This window comes from Pollachius pollachius (genome assembly GCF_949987615.1).
Source record: "Pollachius pollachius genome assembly, chromosome: 7".
Taxonomy (NCBI): Eukaryota; Metazoa; Chordata; class Actinopteri; order Gadiformes; family Gadidae; genus Pollachius; species Pollachius pollachius.
The window spans coordinates 11,440,899-11,460,385 of NC_136940.1; the positions used below are offsets into that span (position 1 = coordinate 11,440,899).

The following is a 19,487-nucleotide window of genomic DNA, read 5'->3' on the forward strand; positions in this document are numbered from 1 at the left end:
TCTCTTGGTTTATGCGCGTCGTCATCTTAGTTTGACTCGTCATAGTTTGACTCTGCCTCATTTCCTTTAACCAAAAAAGGGCATTGATCTCCCGCCCCCCATTGATGGGGGGCGAGGGATACGCCCATCTAGGTGACGTACAGAGAGTGAGAGTCAGCGGCTAGCTGTCACTCAAAAGGCTGCGCCCCTAATTATTCATACATTTTAACCTCCAATAAAATAAAAACCTAGCCTCCTAAAAAAAAATTCACCCCCCTCAGTGTTGTCATGAAGATATGAACTAAACATACATGTTTTTTTGGACCAGGCTGTAAATAGGTTTAATAAGACTGTGAAAACGGCCTGTTTAACATGTGAGTCAACGAAGAATTGCTCCCTTTTGGTACCACCTCGTAGTGGCCACCTCGTAGTGGAGAAAAATACCGCAGAGCTATCTTCCAGCCCCGGGGGAGCTTCCCCCGGGGCTGCCATATGTCTCTGACCTCATCTGACTCCCGCTCCCCGTTTGTATCAAGTAGGCGTGGCCTAGGTGACGTATTGGCTCTGGCTTACTCACCTGTCTAAAGGTGCTGCCATCTGTGGCTGGAGTAGTTATTGCAGCTTATATGTTCGATCCTGCTTCCTTGTGGCTATGTGGGGGTAGCTTATGTGTTCGATCCTGCTTCCATGTGGCTATGTGGGAGCAGCTTATGTGCTTAAAATACGTAACAACACCATGTTCTTTCTGCCATGAACCCTATACTGAGATCTGTAGTTGGATTCAGAGTGTGTGTGTGTGTGTGTGTGTGTGTGTGTGTGTGGTCACGTCTGAGGAGTTTGTTTTGAGCACGATAGCAGAGTAGCCATATGGCGGACACTTTGTTTGAAGCATAACTGTCGCACGTCCCCTGCATTGATGTGAACTAATTGAAAACATTGGCGTACTGCCTATATTCCGTCTCTCTCTCTGTCATCCTGTCCCATTTCTCTCTCTTCCGAATATCCGCTCATTAATTGCATGTCGGAAAACATTGGAGATGTCAGTGGGGATAGATGTATTGCTTATTATTCTTCCCCCGGCATCAGTCTCTTTAATTCGCAGGCTATTTTTAGCGCTTTCCATTTTCTTTACGCCGATTCTCTGAAAACAGACACTTTTGAGTTACAGCGATGGCTGACGTAGAATCTGCAAGGATTCTGATGATGATTTGGAGGGCTCCATCGCTAAAAATACTTGCAGATTAAGACACCCTTCATCTGTCCTTTGGGCCTACTTGCCTCATCACAGATGTTTCTTTTGTCAGTGTTCTAGAGAAATTGGCGTACTACCAACCTTTGTGAAGGCTTTCTGCATATCTAGAGGCACATCTTGTAAATCGGTTTTGCACATCCCTGATAAGGACATGTGTGGAAGGGAATATTCCATGGACAATTTCTTCAGTCTCAGTTCTCTCACATAGGAACGTTAAAGCTGAAGCCAATTTGTGTTAAGAACTCCGCCCCTACCCATCGCCTCTTACCTCACTGCTTTCCACACCTTTTTTTGTTTATCTCGTGTACATCTGCTCAGCAATTACCGTGTTTTTTTTACCGTGTCATTCTACTTTCCTGCCAAATACTTGTTAACCTGTTTAAAATTTTCAGGTCTCTCCTTATGCGTGTGTGTCTCCCCGACGTGTGTTTCCTTGGTTTTCCCAGTCATGAACCGCTGTTTTTCTACCTCACCACAGCCGGCAATTGCTCTCCTCAGCACCATTGCTAGCCAACACAAATCCTACCAGCGCTTAATCATCCACATTAATACTGTATTATGTCTTTACTACACTGTGCTAGGGCAAATATAACGCACATAATGCATACACAGGTATCTATTTTTTCAATATGGATTTAAATCTATGCTTCTGGTTCTGCTTTTGTCCGAAATGTTGTCGAAATGTTAAATCGTATTCATTTTGGAGTGCCCTTTCGCGTGTTTAAAAAATATTTTTCATGAATGTTTTGTGAAAGTACGTAGTATGTTAACGTTTAAGAATATAGCTTGGAATATACATGAATTGTGAAACATAGATTTGATTTCACCAAAATCCCAAATATCTACTGGGCTTAGAGATACGTTATTGTTTTCTTGTTGTTGTTATATTGTGAGACAGTTCTGTCAGATGGCTTCTGGCTTGTTCAATACATTATTCATCAGAATTTCCATAAGTTTAGGATAGTATCAGCTAAAATCGATCAATCCCAAGGTATTGGATGTATAGAAATAAACCTTGTGAATGGTTTAAAGGATGGCCTTACCCCTGGGATGCATGTCAGGGAAACATGTCTTGGGCAGTCAATTTGAAACGAAACAACTGCCAGTAGTATTTTCCTATTCTTATTGTATAACAAAAAGATTGCTTGCCTTCCTGGTTGAGCCTGGCAGAAGTAAGCACTCAGTATCTTGTAACTCCGTCCTCTGTCTCTTTTTCAATGGCACCATGTAGCTGCGCTGGGAGGACAAGCAGCAGAACAAAGCGCTTTATAGAAGGGGCCTTAAAACATTGGCCAGACGTGATGTCACAGAAACCTGAGGAGGAGTGTGAGGAAGACCACCCTAGAATAGCTCATCCCGACACACTCTGTCTCTGTCTTGCCCTGTGTTTGTCACACTTTCACTTGGTCTCTTGGCTTTGATCAACAAAACAGACTGTCCACACGGGCGAAAACAATCTTTTCCCCTTCCTTTTCCTTGGCAGTGTTTCAGGAATTTCTCTGTTAAGACGGACTCAATGCAAAAACGCATCTAGCTGTAGAAACGCTGAAGAACATATTCAAGGCCTCTGTGTTGCGCTGGTTCTCCACCAAAAAATGGAAGACGAGGCAGAGTATGCACGTCGAGCCTGAGCACTGTAAACAAACATACAGTCGAGGATGAGATAGCAGTTGTTAAACCTTGTAGATTGAGCAGAAAATACTTTTTATTGTACAGTTAGTAATTAAATTTACCATGGGGCTGTATTTAAAGCTACAAAAACAATACAAATCACACAATACAAATTAGACGGATCTCTAGCATTGCCACACGTTGCATTTTTCGACATTGAAAAGGGGGGTCCCACCATGCTCTGACTTGGACTTGTGGTGCCACTTGGCACTAAGTGCTAAACTAACATTGTTGTTGTGATGTTGTTTGGTAATATCCCAAGTCTGATGATCCAACAAGTATTAACGCAACCCACCACTAAACATGATGGCCATAAACTAGGTAAAGAGAAGCCACTCAACAATTTCTTCATTTGTTTTGGCACATTAGAAATGGACACAATGGTCTCATCTCTTGTATTTAATTCCTATTCTCAGCCCATAAGTATGCAAAAGTTGAGCTTCAAGTGTCGCACAGCCTCAAACACGTTTTATAACACCAGTCTTTAGTTTAGCTTACACAAAATAACAGAGGCACACAAATGCTCATGGCGCTGGTGTGTTTGGAGGTAAAGAGAAAAACCATAAGCAGCCCAATGTTAAAAGCACAGAATATTCTCATTATTTCTCATTCCCAAGTTGAACCAATTTACCCAAGTCTGCAAGGTTTTGTATTTTTTCTTACTCCCAAAAGATCTTTATCAGAGTAATGTAAATGCTCAGGTATGTGTCTTTGATCTGCCCTTGGAGCGCTTTCAACCCGACTCCACTTTAACAACCAGTTGCTATTCCCAGAATGCACCTGGGGGGGGGGGGGGGGGGGGGGGGGGGGGGGGGGGGGGGGGTTGGGCTAGCACTTCTGCCGCCATGCAGCATACTTTACGCTCCTAAATGAAAAACCTTTTTCTTCAAGTCAACAGATAGCTTACTGACTTGCTCAAAACAGCGATGTGGTGCGTCCCTTAGGTTCTGCTTTCAATAAGTTCTGGATCGTTAGTGGGGGGTAGTCGGGCCAGCAGCCCAGTTTAATGACCTCAGTGGTTGTACATCAAAGTCGAATCCGCTTTGTGCCCACACCCAAATGTTGGGCCAATAATCTTGTCCAATATTATGCGTACATTTCACTTTGTTAAACAATATCCATACACGCATATGTAATGAATTAAAAAAAAATCCATATTAAAGATTCCAATTGAGGTGCGCCAAATCTAGGTAGACCCATGTTGTATTTTGTTTAGATAATATCGCCTCATCATATATCAAAACAACAGTCTTAATTGGACAATATTGTTCACCCATATTGTGGATTAACACTTTCTGATCCTAACAAAGAAAAACAAAAATATGAATCCAGTTATCATGAGCCAGCTTGGTAATACATAGTTTTAATGAGTAAATTATCCTAAAAGATGCTTAGACTATATAACTACTATCTATCGATCTACAATGTGAGACAGACACCAGTTCGCAAGTCAGTAAACCAGATAGAAGAAGTGTATAAGGATAGACCTGGTTCGTACATCACAGTACCATTTATGCTTATTTCTAACACTTTCTTGTTTTTCACAATGTCATTTCATTTATTTATTTAAAGGACAGTGCACCTGAAACTTTTCTGTAAATGTGCCAGCGTTAGCCAGCAGGCTAATTTTCAACTGTAGTCCTTTGGCAAGATATTTAAATTACTCTCTTTACTTTGTTCCCAGAAAATTACATTTTTTGGATGAACCCTAGATCCACCCAAATGAGACTGAACCTCTTCGGACCGCTCAGTGGGCCCCTACGCATGGGGGGGAGTGAGTTTTGGTTCCCTGCCATATTGCGCCTAGTGCATAAAGCCCTCAAGCCTAAATGTAGTGGTCTATTCACTCGCTTACTTCCTTTCCTAAATATATGCTACTGCTACTCTGTGCCCGCGTCATTTAGCATTTTACAATATAAAAGTTTCTATGTGCTACTTTTCAGGACTAATCACATCAACGCTAATGTGAATCAACGAGACCTTGCTATGTGGGGGCAAGGCCTGTATTCACAACATTCACCATCCATATGGTGTGCTTTTAAAAACACATTGTAGTATGTGCAACTTCAATTTCCTCTGGGTTTGTTTCACTGGGAAGAATTTAGGCTTAGGTCGTGTCTGTTTTTGTGCCTTACGTGTCAGAGTTTAAAATCTGCAAAGAATGGTTTGTTTTTCTCCTGCTTTGATTTAAATCCCAAATTTGTCAATGTTTTTTCTCCATCAACAGCTTAGTTTTATCTTCCTCCATTAGCTGTTTTTCCACCAGTCTGTACTTCAAACCCTCCAGGTCCCATCTCTGTCCAACCCACCCCCTAAAATATAAGCACGAGTGGTAAGCATTATATCATGTCTGGTGGAGAAGGAGAGAAAAAATCCCGAGGTGCATCTCTCTGTCTTTCGCTTTCTCTCTCGCTCACTTTCTAATTCTGTTCTCTATTCCTCATGGGGCCCCTCTCTCTGTGTGTGTGTGTGTGTGTGTGTGTGTGTGTGTGTGTGTGTGTGTGTGTGTGTGTGTGTGTGTGTGTGTGTGTGTGTGTGTGTGTGTGTGTGTGTGTGTGTGAGATGGGCTAAAGGGAAGGGACAGGATGAAAGAGTGCCCAGTCAGTGTTCACCAAAGTGTACCCACCCAACACCACCTCCTTGGCGTTGCATATTGGGTCATACAATCTGCTTTTACGGTCTGTATTAGAGTGGGCTATTTGAGACTGATACACTGAAGCAAAAACTATACGGTTTGAGTCTTCTGCGATGTGTCGGTCTGCTGTGACCTGCTCTACATTTCTAGAGACTGTTGCGAAATACACTGAGAATTTTCTGTTTCTGGGCTCCTTGAGTGTTTGCATAAGAACTGAGTGGTTTCAGATTCTGACCTATTTGGACATGGTCATTCTTTGCCATGTACCTTGGGCCCGTCCCAAAAGTCAAGTGTAATCATTATGTCTGTCAAAGGCTTGGCGGGGGCACGCTAACAAGGCAGTTCTTTATTTGGTGATCCTGATGTAGTTTGCATCACAGGAAAATAAGAAATGCCACCACCTCCGAGACAGGGAAACAAAAGTCAAACCTGTTGTTGTATGGTTGCCATTTTAAGTTTTTCCACATGGAAAAGCAATTAAATGTAGTCAGTGCTATAGAGGCCCATTTGTTTTATGTACAAGGGGCCTTGAAAATGGGTTGACATTGTGTAGACTCTCCCAATGCCATAAAACTAGCAACAAGCTTAAACTGCCATTTTCTTTTTTGCTGTTTGACCTCTATTAAATAAATAAAAATGCATTAGTTTGATATACACCATCATTCTTAATCAATTTGACCAGTGATCGTAGTTGCACAGAAACACCATGGTTTAGAATTTTCTTATCAATTTGAAGCCTTGGACGGATTTGACCATGAATCATTCTGAACCGGTCAAGCAATTGTCACCGTCACCAAAAGTGATCCACAACTCCTGTTGTGTATTGAACTAGTCTTGCTAATGTTAAAAAGAAATATCACTCATGGCGTAATGGTGTACAGATTGACATAAGAAGAAATGCAGCCAGGCACAAAGGAACGAACACACGCACACGTACACTGCAGGGTATTGAGTCGGTTTGTCTGCCAGTTAAATGTGAATCAAATTAAATTGACCCTCAGGAGCTCCTTAAATGAGGCAGAGAGCCGCTTGCGGATACAGACCCACTCACTTAATTAGCGAGCGATGCACTTGCATGAATGCAACAGAGACTATCCCAGTAAGATTAGCTTGTTCTTTCTAGCAGGTTGATCCGTTCTGGTCCAGTCAGCCCAAAGAAACCACAATGCTGTGTTTATTTGTTTCAGATAGAATATAAAAAAATAAAATAAAATAAAAAATATGAAAAATACATTCACTTTACAGCAGTCACAGCTGTAAAGTTAACCTCAGAGGCCATTTGTAATGCCGAAATAGTTTTTGAAAAGGGAATGGAATTAATTTAAGGTTTAAAAAGAGTTTCCTCACTTTTACTGAAGACAAACCTTTTGAACAATTCCCTTATGTACTCTCCCTTTCCTTTTACCTAGCCTATTCACTGCTTCTCTCTCTCTCTCTCTCTCTCTCTCTCTCTCTCTCTCTCTCTCTCGCGCCCTCGCCCTCGCCCTCTGGCAAAAATTCGGTCTGACACTGCTTTGTGTCGTCAGAAAAACATGGGTTATGGGTTGAGTTGACACAGCAGTCTTTGCAACACACACATAATTACACACATACACACAGTTACACACACACAACACACACGAGAGGAACAAGTTGTCCAACTACACCTCCTTTTTAGGGCAGGAGCCAGGAGGAACGATGTTTCCAGAGGCAGAAGGGATTGGTATGGTAGGGATGAGTCAGAATATAAGATTATTTGTTCCCGAGGGTCAAAATCGATTTTTAACATTTGGACCGTTAACATTTTTTCCCATTCAAATGTAAAGTATTTCACAAGCCATAACTTTGACTAATACCTGGAACAATCATTACCTTCCCATAAGGTTCTTATGCAACGGAAACGTTGTTCACTCCTCCAGTAAATAGGACGGACCTTAGCTACGACTTGGCAACGGGAGGTATTCTAGTCCGCTCAGCTATGAGCCAGAGAGCTTACATTATGCATTGTACATATTTATAATTTGAACTTCGTCCCAGCCTTTATACAACAGATACTCTAGGGTCTATATCATATAACCGCGTTTTCTGATTACAGTTTAATTCATTTTTCACAATTTACCAGCTCTCGTTTTGAAGACCGATTCACTGCGCCATTCGTTTCAATGGGATTCGCGGAGGTCTATACTTTCAACATAAAGCATACATCACTTAATCATCACCATGGCTGCCTTTGTGAAGGTCGACACACATCGAATAATCGATTATTCGTTCATACCACCCACTGATTATTCGACCATGAAAGAGTTTAGTTATTCACATCCCTAACTGATGGTAGAAGGACAGAGATGGTGTTCGCTGTAGCCCCGGCATCATACTCCCCCTGCATTCGTAATTTCGATCGATCGCTCTACCACCTTCTCTCCGTCACATACGCACATTTTTGTTCTGAATCGCGCATGGCCACAACCCATGCACACTTTTATGGATAATGATGCATGATACGCTATAGGCTTGTAAGCTATCTCTACGCACAGATATATACCGGCTTCTACATACATATTCCCCACTCTTTAGCATCTTTGCCAACCCCCTCTCTTGCCCAAGGGCCCTTTGTTCACAGTTAAACCTGGCCAACCACTGCTCAGCTGTGTGTGTGTGTGTGTGTGTGTGTGTGTGTGTGTGTGTGTGTGTGTGTGTGTGTGTGTGTGTGTGTGTGTGTGTGTGTGTGTGTGTGTGTGTGTGTGTGTGTGTGTGTGCGCGTGCGTGTGCGTGTCCCCTTGCCTGCACTCCCACATGTGTTATGTATGCACATGCTCTCCATTCGGGTCCCAAAATCACCATGGCTCACAGGGCTTCCCGGGTCTTTGAAGATGGTTGAATTGTTAATAGGCTTATTTTCTCTTCCCTCCAACCGCTGGCTGCATACCCCTCAACCTTATCTACTTTCTCTTCCCAGCCTCAGTCGCTCTCTTTCTAATTTGTCCTTTCCGATTCCCTCCTCCCATATTTGTTCCCCTTTATCACCTCTAGACACCCTCGATTGCAGGCATTGCCATATACACACACGCATACCCAAGGGGCTTAACCACGCTCTCCAATGAGCCGGACTCAAGAGACCAGAAGAGTGGGGGCCCAGTTAATTTGCGACCATGTTACGATATCACTCAACTGTTTTGTTTGGTTTTAAGGATTCCTTGTGTACGTAGGAGGATTCCTTTTGTTTTTCTTTGCCCACTACATTTTGGAAAATGATTATTTCTAAAACTTTACATTGTTTTTAAAGTTTCTTTCTCCAATATACTTGTAAAGCTGGAGCTGGAATTTCCATTTGTTTCCGTACAAATAGTCAAAGTCATACTACCTGTTCATCAATTGTATTGATTGGATGACTTTGTGTCCATTGCTTTACCAGACTGGTGCGTTAAAGTGAAAGCCTTGTTCAATTATCCCCTGTTGAAATCTCAGTCGATTTACTGTCAACACACACCCATGTAAGCACTGAAGTAAATGTTAGCCATGGTAAAAGCCATGATGCAGACCATTAACAGAGCTTCAACGATGCAACCTCACAACGAATTAAAAGGAAACAACCCCCGGCATTGGTTCTTATCAGCAACACGGCGAGAGGATATTTAGCAGGCAGTCGACCATTCCTGTGAACCACTCATCTGTTTTAGGATTAACCCTGAGGTGCACAGATTTAATAACCGGCCTAATGGTTGAAAAGCCCGGTGCTCTACAACACGAGGGCTCTGTCTGCATTCCTTCAAGCTCTGTGTACACAGCTGCCCCTTCGGCTGAGGCTCACATGTCTTTTGTAACGTCAAACAATATGGTTGTTAGTGCTTTATTAATCTGGGGTCCAGCGGTCCTTCTAGGCTATAGCAGAACTTCTGGGGGGGGGAGAATGTGCATGGCCGGAAAACCAGTAGCGGCAAGGGGCGGAGTTATGCCTTGTTTCCTGTTTCGTTACAGAAGATTAATGAATTTGCATGAGTGGAAGAATAGGGCTTTTTATTTAGAGATTTTCTACAATGGCCAGTGTACAGGGTGTTTATTTGAAACCTTGCAGCCAGTGAAGTTGGTTTAGGACTGCTTGCAGAGTTTGTGTTTGTTGTGAATAGGGAATTACACGTGCACAGATCCCTGCCTCCAGCAACATGAATTGGCAAAACAAATGTAAAGGTAATAAAAGTGAAGTGACAGTTGAGATTTGAGCTCATCTGTCCCCAGACTTTAGATATAGGTCTCATTGTGAGACATCATGCGATATCGATATCAATCGTAGAATCATGATGTTTCAGTAAAGTTCATAGACTAAATTTCTTAGTCTATTCATGAGTAATCACAATGCTAACCTATACATAATATGGTTGTAGGATGTATAATATTAAATACATCACCATTAAATTATGTATTCATTTTAAGATCTATCTAGTTGAAATCCACTTAATTTTGTCTTTACACATGCACGACTACACAAAGCAAAAAACTTATAACTGTACACTTATAACTGTAAATATTGGGATTACAGCCATGTTTTGAAAAACATTAGGAACACCAGTAACCCATTGGGGATTGGGGGACATTGAAGTCATCTGCTTCCTGTTAAGAAGGGGGGGGTTGGATGCTGAGGTAACAGGGAGTAGGGGGTGTGTGTGTGTGTGTGTGTGTGTGTGTGTGTGTGTGTGTGTGTGTGTGTGTGTGTGTGTGTGTGTGTGTGTGTGTGAGAGAGCTTATGGGTCAGAAGAGGCCACTGGCACACGGTGGCCCAGGCCTCTCGGGTTTCCCAGCCAGGCATTCCTCCTCCTCCCCGGAGCTGTGAAAACCTCAGAACATTTCCAAAAACTAACACCCGACAAGCACCAGGGAGTGTGTGTGTGTTGTGGGGGAGGTTCTAGACCACAGCTAATCAGGTGTGGGACTTATCTTCATCCGTGTCTAATCATGTCTTCCCTGTATTTGGCCCAAGGTTGAATTCAATGTAACTTAATTTTTTTGGATCCATTCCACCATGCTTTAATTTTGATACATTCATACTAATTTCTTCTCCTCTCTTCTGCGATGTGTTGTGAGAATGAGCCCAGTGCTCCACGTTTAGACACACTTTTGTTGTTTTTCTGAGTCTACAAATAGCGGATCCTTAGAAGAATAGTATCTGTTATGCGTTAAGTAAATTTGTTTTGATTTTGATTTGAATCCTTAAGCAGGATGTACCGTCACGTTGATGCACCAGTTTGAGTTGAGAGGACAGGCTATGGCTGGGCCATGGTGTTTAATCACCCTGTTTGGCCTTGAAGTTGGCGTGGACTTCAAGGTCGCCCTCTCCTCTCGCAGAACATCAAAATCTTTTGGGCGCGCAACGCCCAACAAATTGTTATATGAACCTGCATGTGTGGGCCGTGATTATGCCATTATTGGTCAACACTGGCTCACGCAGTTAGCATGGCAATTGAAATTTGGGTTTAACAAACTCAATGTGGAAGAGGTTTTTAAACATATTTTTAACTTGGGGTTTTATTCCAAAACAAGTTCCTTGCCATGTTTGGCGGCATTGTGGTATCCATGAAATAGGGAACGGTGTTGTCATGGCATTCCGTAGGTTGGCTTGAAGAAGTGCATTGTGGGTACGGTTCACTGTTTTGGAATGTGTCAACGGGGGGGATGTGGAACAGTGAGTAGCCATAGCACTCAGTCCTCTTACGGTAAGGGGTAGGCATGTAGTGACACACCTTAAGTGTTATACTACAGTGTATGTGTGCGCTTGCGTCGTGTATTTTTCTTGGCATGCGTTTTTCACGGGAACATTCTGGGGTGTGTTGAAGTTGAGGTCACACCAGTGCTCACCTGGCTTTAAATACGATTTAAAACACCCTTTAAATCTACCAGTGAATTGTAGCAGTCCCACTCCCATTTTGCGTAAGAAACAAGACATTTATGTATGGACTTGTCTGCTGTAAGGTTGAACTGAGAAGGGACTATGGTATAAATTGTAGTCATAACTTCTGCGTTCATAGCCTCAGTAATAAACCTTAATCCTAGGTGACTCCTATGGACTAGTACTGTTCATGGAATTATTTCGCCGTTGATGTTGAACTCTAAGACACGATTCAAATGTATAGGAAACTTAAATTAATGTATTCAACAATAGCTCGCTTATAAGACGTGAATTAGGATAACCTGGATGGAAAGAATCTACAGTATAGATTTGAAGTGTTGCTGCTGATGTATTCAATGAACACTTTAAGCTAAATGTGAATTTCTATGTCCTTTTCTACAGAGGATCTTCAGCTCCTTTGTGTACACAGAGAAGACATCAAATGGAGAGACAGAAGTGCAGCAGGTGAGTTTGAATTTGCTGCTGTGTGTGTGTGTGTGTGTGTGTGTGTGTGTGTGTGTGTGTGTGTGTCCTAATGTAGTTGTCATGTGAGTTGCAATGGACCCAGAACACCATACTCTGCGCATCCATCTACAGAAAAAAAGGAGGTTTATTACCCTTCTACAACTGCTGTCTCGTTGGCTTTGAAGTTTTCAGTTTGTTTTTCTGATCTTCTGTATATCTGGCCTTCACTGTCTCTCTTTCATGTAGCAGAGGCAGCAGGAGGGAAGATTGGAAGTATTTTTATTCTTGTGTGTGGTGCGGAGAGAGACTATTTCTAATTTGAAACAGTCAGATGTTAGAATATCAATAAGAATACGTTGGTCAGTAAACAGATTTTAAATGACCTAGACCATAAGCATTTTATGAACCTTTGGTTTTGTGTGTGTGTTTGTGTGTGGAAGTTGATGGGTTGGTATTTTGGTGTACAGCCACCAGCAAGAACAGGCAAGTTGGGTTTTCTATGTCTGTTTATGTGTCTGTGCCCATATCTCAGTTTCTATGTTTGTCATATTTTGCCCTGCGTCTATTTACAACCTAGATCCAGCTGTATAGCCCCAGCAGTGATTTCTCTGGCGGTTATTGGGCTCAGCCACAACTGACACATCCACCAGCCAGCACCCCCAACTCCCCATCCACCTCTACCTCCACCCCTAGACCAACCGCCACATCAAGCCTCAAATGTCCCTACAACAGAGATTTGCACACGGTTAATCATGCATTACTAAAACACTTTATCACCTAGCCTGCAGCAACAACAGAGAGCGTTCGGTTTGATAATAAATCGAAATCCAATTTTCCACTCCGTGGAGAAAAACGAATAAAAAGCCATGCTTAAAAACATTTACTTGTCTCTCAGTAGAAAGAGGCGTTACAGGTCTGCCGCTGATCATGTGGCCATAGTCTCTGTCCGGACGTTACGTCTCTCGTATCCAACGTTGACTTCTCTGCCCAATTAACTGTATCCCACTTCCCAAAGCCACCGAAGAGGCTGGCAACAGTAAAAGCCATGCTGGCCTGCTTAGCTAGCGTTGTCTAATCTGTCTCTGCTGTAAGGGATCTCCACTGCCCCCCCCCCCCCCCCCCCCCCCCTCCCCCCAACAACAACATTGATCGTCTGTCCTATGTCCTCTTTCCAGTCATGTCTGTGTCACTGTCCTTCCGGGTTGTTATTTTCCTTCCACCATGTTTGTTCCTTCACCTCTTTCTATATGAGATGTATATACAGTATGCCTTTCTCTTTTGCTTTCCTCAGTCTCATGCCCATTGTCCTCACTCTCTACGGAATGGATTTGTTTGCTTTGAACTGCCTCCGTAAGTGGGACATGTGACCGGTGACCAGCCTGACCATCCTTCCAAACATCTTTTGGTCCTAGCTTTTCATGCAGTTTCTGTTGTCTCCTACAATGCTCCAGTCATGAGTGGCTTGCTCTTTGCTGGATTCTTTGTGGGCTTGGAGAACAACTTACTGGCTGTTTTATCCACAATCGGGGAGCTGGGTTTGTTTGAGGAGCCTACTCAGACACAGATTAGATAGCGATCTGATGGGAACGAGAAGGAAGCAACCTTACGGTCATGCAGGCTGCGTTAAGTGTCTCTGCTAGAGATGCATTCCTTTGTGATACTCAAACACCACAAATGTTATGTTTTTGGTTCTCCCTATGTTTCTCCCTCGACAACATGTTGCATAACTCAGGCCATGTGGGTTATAAAAAAGAATGAGGAAATGTAACTATTGAAATATACCCCATCACATATGAATGATTCAAAAGCAGGATCTTTACCCCACTGTTTAACTGGTGAATATTGGACTATTTTAATCTATTTTGAATACTATTTTAATGACTATTTGGATGTAATAAGACAAGATATACTTTTTGAACCCCAGTTGGGAAACAAGGACAGGCCAGCCTACTGAATCTACATGGGGGCTCCATCAAAGTCTAGTCGCCATCTTCAGAGTACACCCCCCCCCCACACACACACACACACACACACACACACACACACACACACACACACACACACACACACACACACACAAGTGGGCCTCTCTTTGAATGTGGTCTGCAGTTGGCAAGCTGCTCGGAGGCCTTCCTCTGCACTCAAGACACCAGGAGACACCCGCTTCAAATTAGTTCCCCAGCCGTGGTTGGCTAGAGCCATAGGCCTTGTGGCTGCAGCCAGCATGCCTGCCTGGGCCATGGGAGCCATGTGGGTGCGAGAGAGGGAAGGAGAGTGCCCTGTCCTTAAGAGAGTGAGGTTCATTTGTGGAGAGAGGGTTGCAATAGGTGGCTTTGGCTGTGCCCTGGCAGTCTCTGTAACCTTAGCTGCAACTGGCTTCTCTTGAGCCAATCTGGCAACCATTTTGGCACTGTGAACCTTGCATGCATACTTCTTTTTTTTTTTCTTGCACGGTGCATCTGGCAGTGACTTCTTAGCTAAACACTGGCCTGATTTCCTTCGTCATAGTGTGTGTGTGTGTGTGTGTGTGTGTGTGTGTGTGTGTGTGTCCTTTAATTTCCATGTTAATTCATTTAATTCATGTTTTTTGTGTGTGCAGTAATAATAATTCTGGGCTATGCCTCGGGACCCTATTAAAACCTAATAGAAATAGCGTCTGGCATATTAGTTCTACAGGGCCAGGCTGTTAGCAGATCGTGCTGCATTTCCCTTGTCCTGGTCTATTGAAGCACCCCCCTTTCACAAGCAGCCGTAATTGTAGGACGTGAACAAAAGGAGTCCAGTTACTCCAAAAGAAGCCCTCCCATACAACCCTCTTCCCCTACGCTATTAAGAGCAAGAATAAGTGGTGCAATATCAGACACACCTTAGATTATATCGGTGTGCGGACCATTCTGTGTTTACGTTTACTCATTAGAAAGCGAAAGCCTCACAGAGGTTCAGGGCTGTGGGCTTGTTTCCTCCCCAGACAGTTTAATAGTAATTGATTCATTCACACCATTGCATGGAATAAAGGGCTACGAAATGGTCTAACCGGTTCCTCAACATGGTGTGTGTGTGTGTGTGTGTGTGCGTGTGCCTTAGCCAGATTGCCCAGCCTAATCTTGGCATGTCAACAGGGTCATAATGTTAGCATGAGTTTTTCTAGAAGGTTACACCAATTAAGTGGATTAAGTAGAACATGGTACTGTTTTCGTTTGTGTGTTTATACAGGTCAAAGGTTAGCGATAGGATTTAGATTGTACTTGTGCATTGGTAAATGAAATACAAAATGTTCAATCATTTGTTCGGAGAATATAAAAGCAGAGGAAGAAGAACAGATATGTCCAGCTGTTATCTTGGATAGCATGAGTTATATTTCCACAGCTGTCCACCAGACAATGTAAAATCAATCTATTCAGGCTGTATGGAAGTGGATTTTTATGTTCAGCTCGTATGCTATCCTTGATCAAGGAAGACGATTGTCTTGTGTTTTGTGGCTCCATCTCCCTGGAAACAGAGGGCTGCAGCAGGAACCTGTTGAAGCGACCCCGCTGGTGCGCCAGCTTTGATGTTCCCCAGGGGGGCTTCACTGCACTGGTTATTAGTCACCCTCCCCCTTACCTAGTCTCAAAGGCCTGGGACTGTGTGTGTGTGTGTGTGTGTGTGTGTGTGTGTGTGTGTGTGTGTGTGTGTGTGTGTGTGTGTGTGTGTGTACAACTTCAAACAAGGCCTCCCGAGAGAGGGCATTGAGACATGGTTAGATAGAGCGATAGGAAGAGAGACCAGGAGAATGTAAGTGTATTTTTACCAAAGGCCTGGGCAGGGGGCCCCCAAAGTGAACCCTGATTAAACCAGCTCCAGTGTCTTCCACGTTTTTTTTCTCATCCCTGCTCCCCTTCCATTTTTAAATACAAATACATCAAACACCCTAAACAATCCACAGTAATGTGCTTTATATATCTGCCAAAACCGATCCCCATGCACATTTTCAAAACCACCACATACTAAATATGGTCAAAAAGGATCTTTCAACTTTTACTCATGCCAAACAAAGAATAACTATTTTGGCTCTTGAAAGCAGCTTATTATTCTCCCAAATTAGTCTTCATGCTGTGTGTTTGCTTTGTTTTTCATCCATAGTAGTTTGGGCAGGGCATCCAGAGTCTCAGTTGACAGTCTGTTGACTATCACCAGGCACCTTACTAGTTATAGCAAGTCATAGATAATTAAAAAAAAAAGACAGTTGAATGTGTTTCCAGACATCAGTGCAGAGCCATTTTGTCACTGAGTGTGTCTGTCCAGCATATGTGTGACGGATACAGACAAACGGGGCAGCATTTCAAACGTGTGCGTCTCCTGTGTTTGCAGCTCGCCAAGAAGATTCGGGAGAAGTTCAACCGCTACTTGGACGTAGTGAACAGGAACAAGCAGGTGGTGGAGGCGTCGTACACGGCCCACCTCACCTCCCCACTCACCGCCATCCAGGATTGCTGCTCCATCCCAGCCTCCATGATGGAGTAAGTCTGTCTGTCTGTTGCTGCCTACAAGCTATGTTGTTAACATCTCCTTTACAATTGGACACACACACACACACACACACACACACACACACACACACACACACACACACACACACACACACACACACACACACACACACACACACACACAAACTACATTATATCACATTCATCTTAAATCTTTTATATTATCTTTTAAATAAATTGGTTGATCCATTAGCTCAGCTGTCAAACAATTCCCAATGATACAAAATACAATTTAAATAATACAGTTTTGAGAATAAGCTAGCCGCGCGCGACATCTTTGACTACACCTACCTAGAGACCCACGTGTAGACCTCCCACCAGAACCTCTTCCACATATCCCCCCTCCGAGACGCGCTGTGGTGTCTTGCCATTGGGTCGCCCCCAGCAGGAGACTAAACATCTGTGAAATGTGGGTCGCATGGTGCCAGAATGTAAACCCTCCTTGGCACGAGGGAGGGAGGAAGGGAGGGAGAGAGACTTTAAATCGTAATCTACACAGCAGCAGCTGTACCCCCACCACCACCACCCCAGCCCTGACTCTGTCCCTCCTCTTATCTCCAGCACTGCTTTGATGTTGATTTCAGTTCTGTGACTTTGGTGACGGCTGCATTCGTTCATTCATTATTATTTTATTTTTTCTGAAGTGTTCGCAGGTTGCAAGGTCAGATTGTTACACGTGCGTGCACGTATACGCACAGATTAGCACAGGGCCACAGCTGTTAAACTGATGCATTATGTGAACATAGATCCGCACACACACATGTGAACACACACACACGCACACGACACAAGATTTGATGGTCGTTTCTATTCAATAAACTAGTGTCACGTCCGGAGTAGTATAGAACACCCACATACAAACGGAGTGGGACTGTGGTTCAGGAGAGAACACAGGAGGAAAGATGAAGCTTGATCAGATGGTTCTGATAAGAACCCTCTTCCCAACTCTCTATCATCTTAGCTGGTTTGAGAAGATATTATGGGCATTCTAAAAAACAATTTGACCTGCTATTCTCAAGGCCCTGTCCATCAGCAGGAGAAGGGTAGGAAAAAGTTCCCATCTTATGTTCAAATTGATCAAGCAAATGTTGCATCCGACACCTTAATTACTTTAATACTTTAGAAGCGTGTTCATATGACCCAACCTCTGCTCTGGAGTGCTGTGTTGATACAAAGTCTCACAGGAATTTATATACCATCTATTTATGACCCCCCCACCCTAACCTCAGCCTGCCCAAAAAGTGGTGTATCCCTCCTTCTGGGAATGGTTAGGAGTTCAATGACTTCCTAAATGGGCATACATGGTAGTAGTATTACAACGGGCAAATGCACACCTCAAAAAGACCCAGTCTCACTTTCAGGTGGCAATACATGACCCTACTGTACAGAGAGCGTGTGTGTGTGTGTGTGTGTGTGTGTGTGTGTGTGTGTGCGTGTGTGCATGGTTACGTGTGAGTGTGAGACGCGTAGGGTTACATGTGTGAGAATGTCTATGTGTTTGTTGCCATGTACATATAGAAGAATGTTAGAGAGGGGGGGGGATCTTCAGTCTAGCCACAAGTGTGTGTGCGTGGCTGGGCCAGACGCCAGTTACCGAGTCGTGGAGTAGCGGGATGGGGGCTGTCGGCGGAGTGTCTAGTTTTATACTAGGTGTCTGGCAGGGTGGGTAATGAACACAGAGCAGTGCCTTCACCAAGGGCCGAGATTTGAACCTGTCATCGTCGGTGATCCACGGAGCACTCATTGCCATCGCTCATGCTAACGTGCACATTGTGTTCCGACCATTAAAAAACGTCACTGGTGATTGATAGTCCAGTGACGTGATTGCACGCATTCTAGTAATGGGAGGGCAGGAAAGCCCTGTGCCTACGCGGTAAGTGCCAGAAATCTCAAGTTGTTGTGATGTTTATTATTTTGGGAATCATATATTCAAGTGAATTAAATTTGTGATCTTGATCTATATCCGAGATTAACGCCAAGTTGTTATCTGTTAAAATTAGCTTCGGTAGCATTTTCTGGGGCTGTTACTCCGTTACTTGGCGACATATTTTAAATTATGTGAAATGTAAAACCGTATGGACAAACCTTGAAACAACTAGATCTCTGCTCAGACATATTAGACCTCTCTCTGCATTTTACAGTGCGCTCAGTGTGCTGACACTGAATCAGCTCTCAGAACATGCCGTCTCAGCTATTTTCTACATTTCAGCCAACATCACAAAGTATGTCCATCTTTTTGAGTGACATCTACATAGTAAACTGTGATAGTAAACATTGTGGCATAGTTTCTAGTTCTGAGTCACTACTTGTATTTGACAAGGTTAGCTATGCTAGCTATTTGGTAGCATGCAGCAATGGGTTAATGCAGGCTAGTTCTGGTATGCGGTTATACCACAGTCGTAGAGGTCATTGGTTTATTTTAGTGCTGTTTACGGGAGCAGCTCAGTTTAATTCTGTATACTAGTCTTGTCCATTGAATTTGTAGGAGCCTAACAGATTTAAACGTGGTTGCTGTTTTGTTCAGTGAGGTTTAGCACTCAAGGCAGTTTCTTGATAACTACAGTGCGCTAGCACAGACTAGAACCAACTCAGACTCCCAGTCTTCTACTACTACACACTCAGAGGGGCTAAAACAACAAATTTTGCTCTTGAAAGCCTGGCTAGCCCACTAGCAAGCCCCTGCTATGTAATTTTACCATCTGGGCTTGCTAAAAAGTCTTAAAATGGCTTCCACTGCCACTATACATGTCTTAGCCAAATACTGTCCACCATTAAAAGTGTCAGCTCAGTCATGGGTGACATACAAAAAATGACATTGAAACATAGCAAAAAGCAAACCTGCCTTTTTCTTTTGTGGGTTTTCACAGGTATTTCATTATGTCTATCCATTCCAATATCATTTGATCATGAGCAGAAAAGCATTATTTGCAAGCCTTATTAATCAGATGTTTTGTGAAAGACCCCTTGTGTATCCGTCAAGGGAGTGGATTGGGTTTATCCTTCTAATTACTGCAAGGAGAGCTTGCGCCGTCTCTGGACAAGTATGCTAATCATGAGACATGGGTTCCTACTTTACATTATTCATATGCATATTCAACA

At 43.3% G+C, this 19,487-nt stretch overlaps 1 protein-coding gene across 2 annotated transcripts in view; it reads left to right on the plus strand.

Moving 5' to 3' along the window:
- Nucleotides 1-19,487, plus strand: part of cachd1 (cache domain containing 1) — an 81,593-nt gene that overhangs the window by 21,738 nt on the left and 40,368 nt on the right. For both annotated transcript variants that reach the window (XM_079739087.1, XM_079739088.1), the window contains exons 2-3: nt 11,797-11,859; nt 16,210-16,358. In XM_079739087.1, the coding sequence (XP_079595213.1) occupies nt 11,797-11,859; nt 16,210-16,358 (212 nt within the window). The remainder of the gene's footprint in view (nt 1-11,796; nt 11,860-16,209; nt 16,359-19,487) is intronic.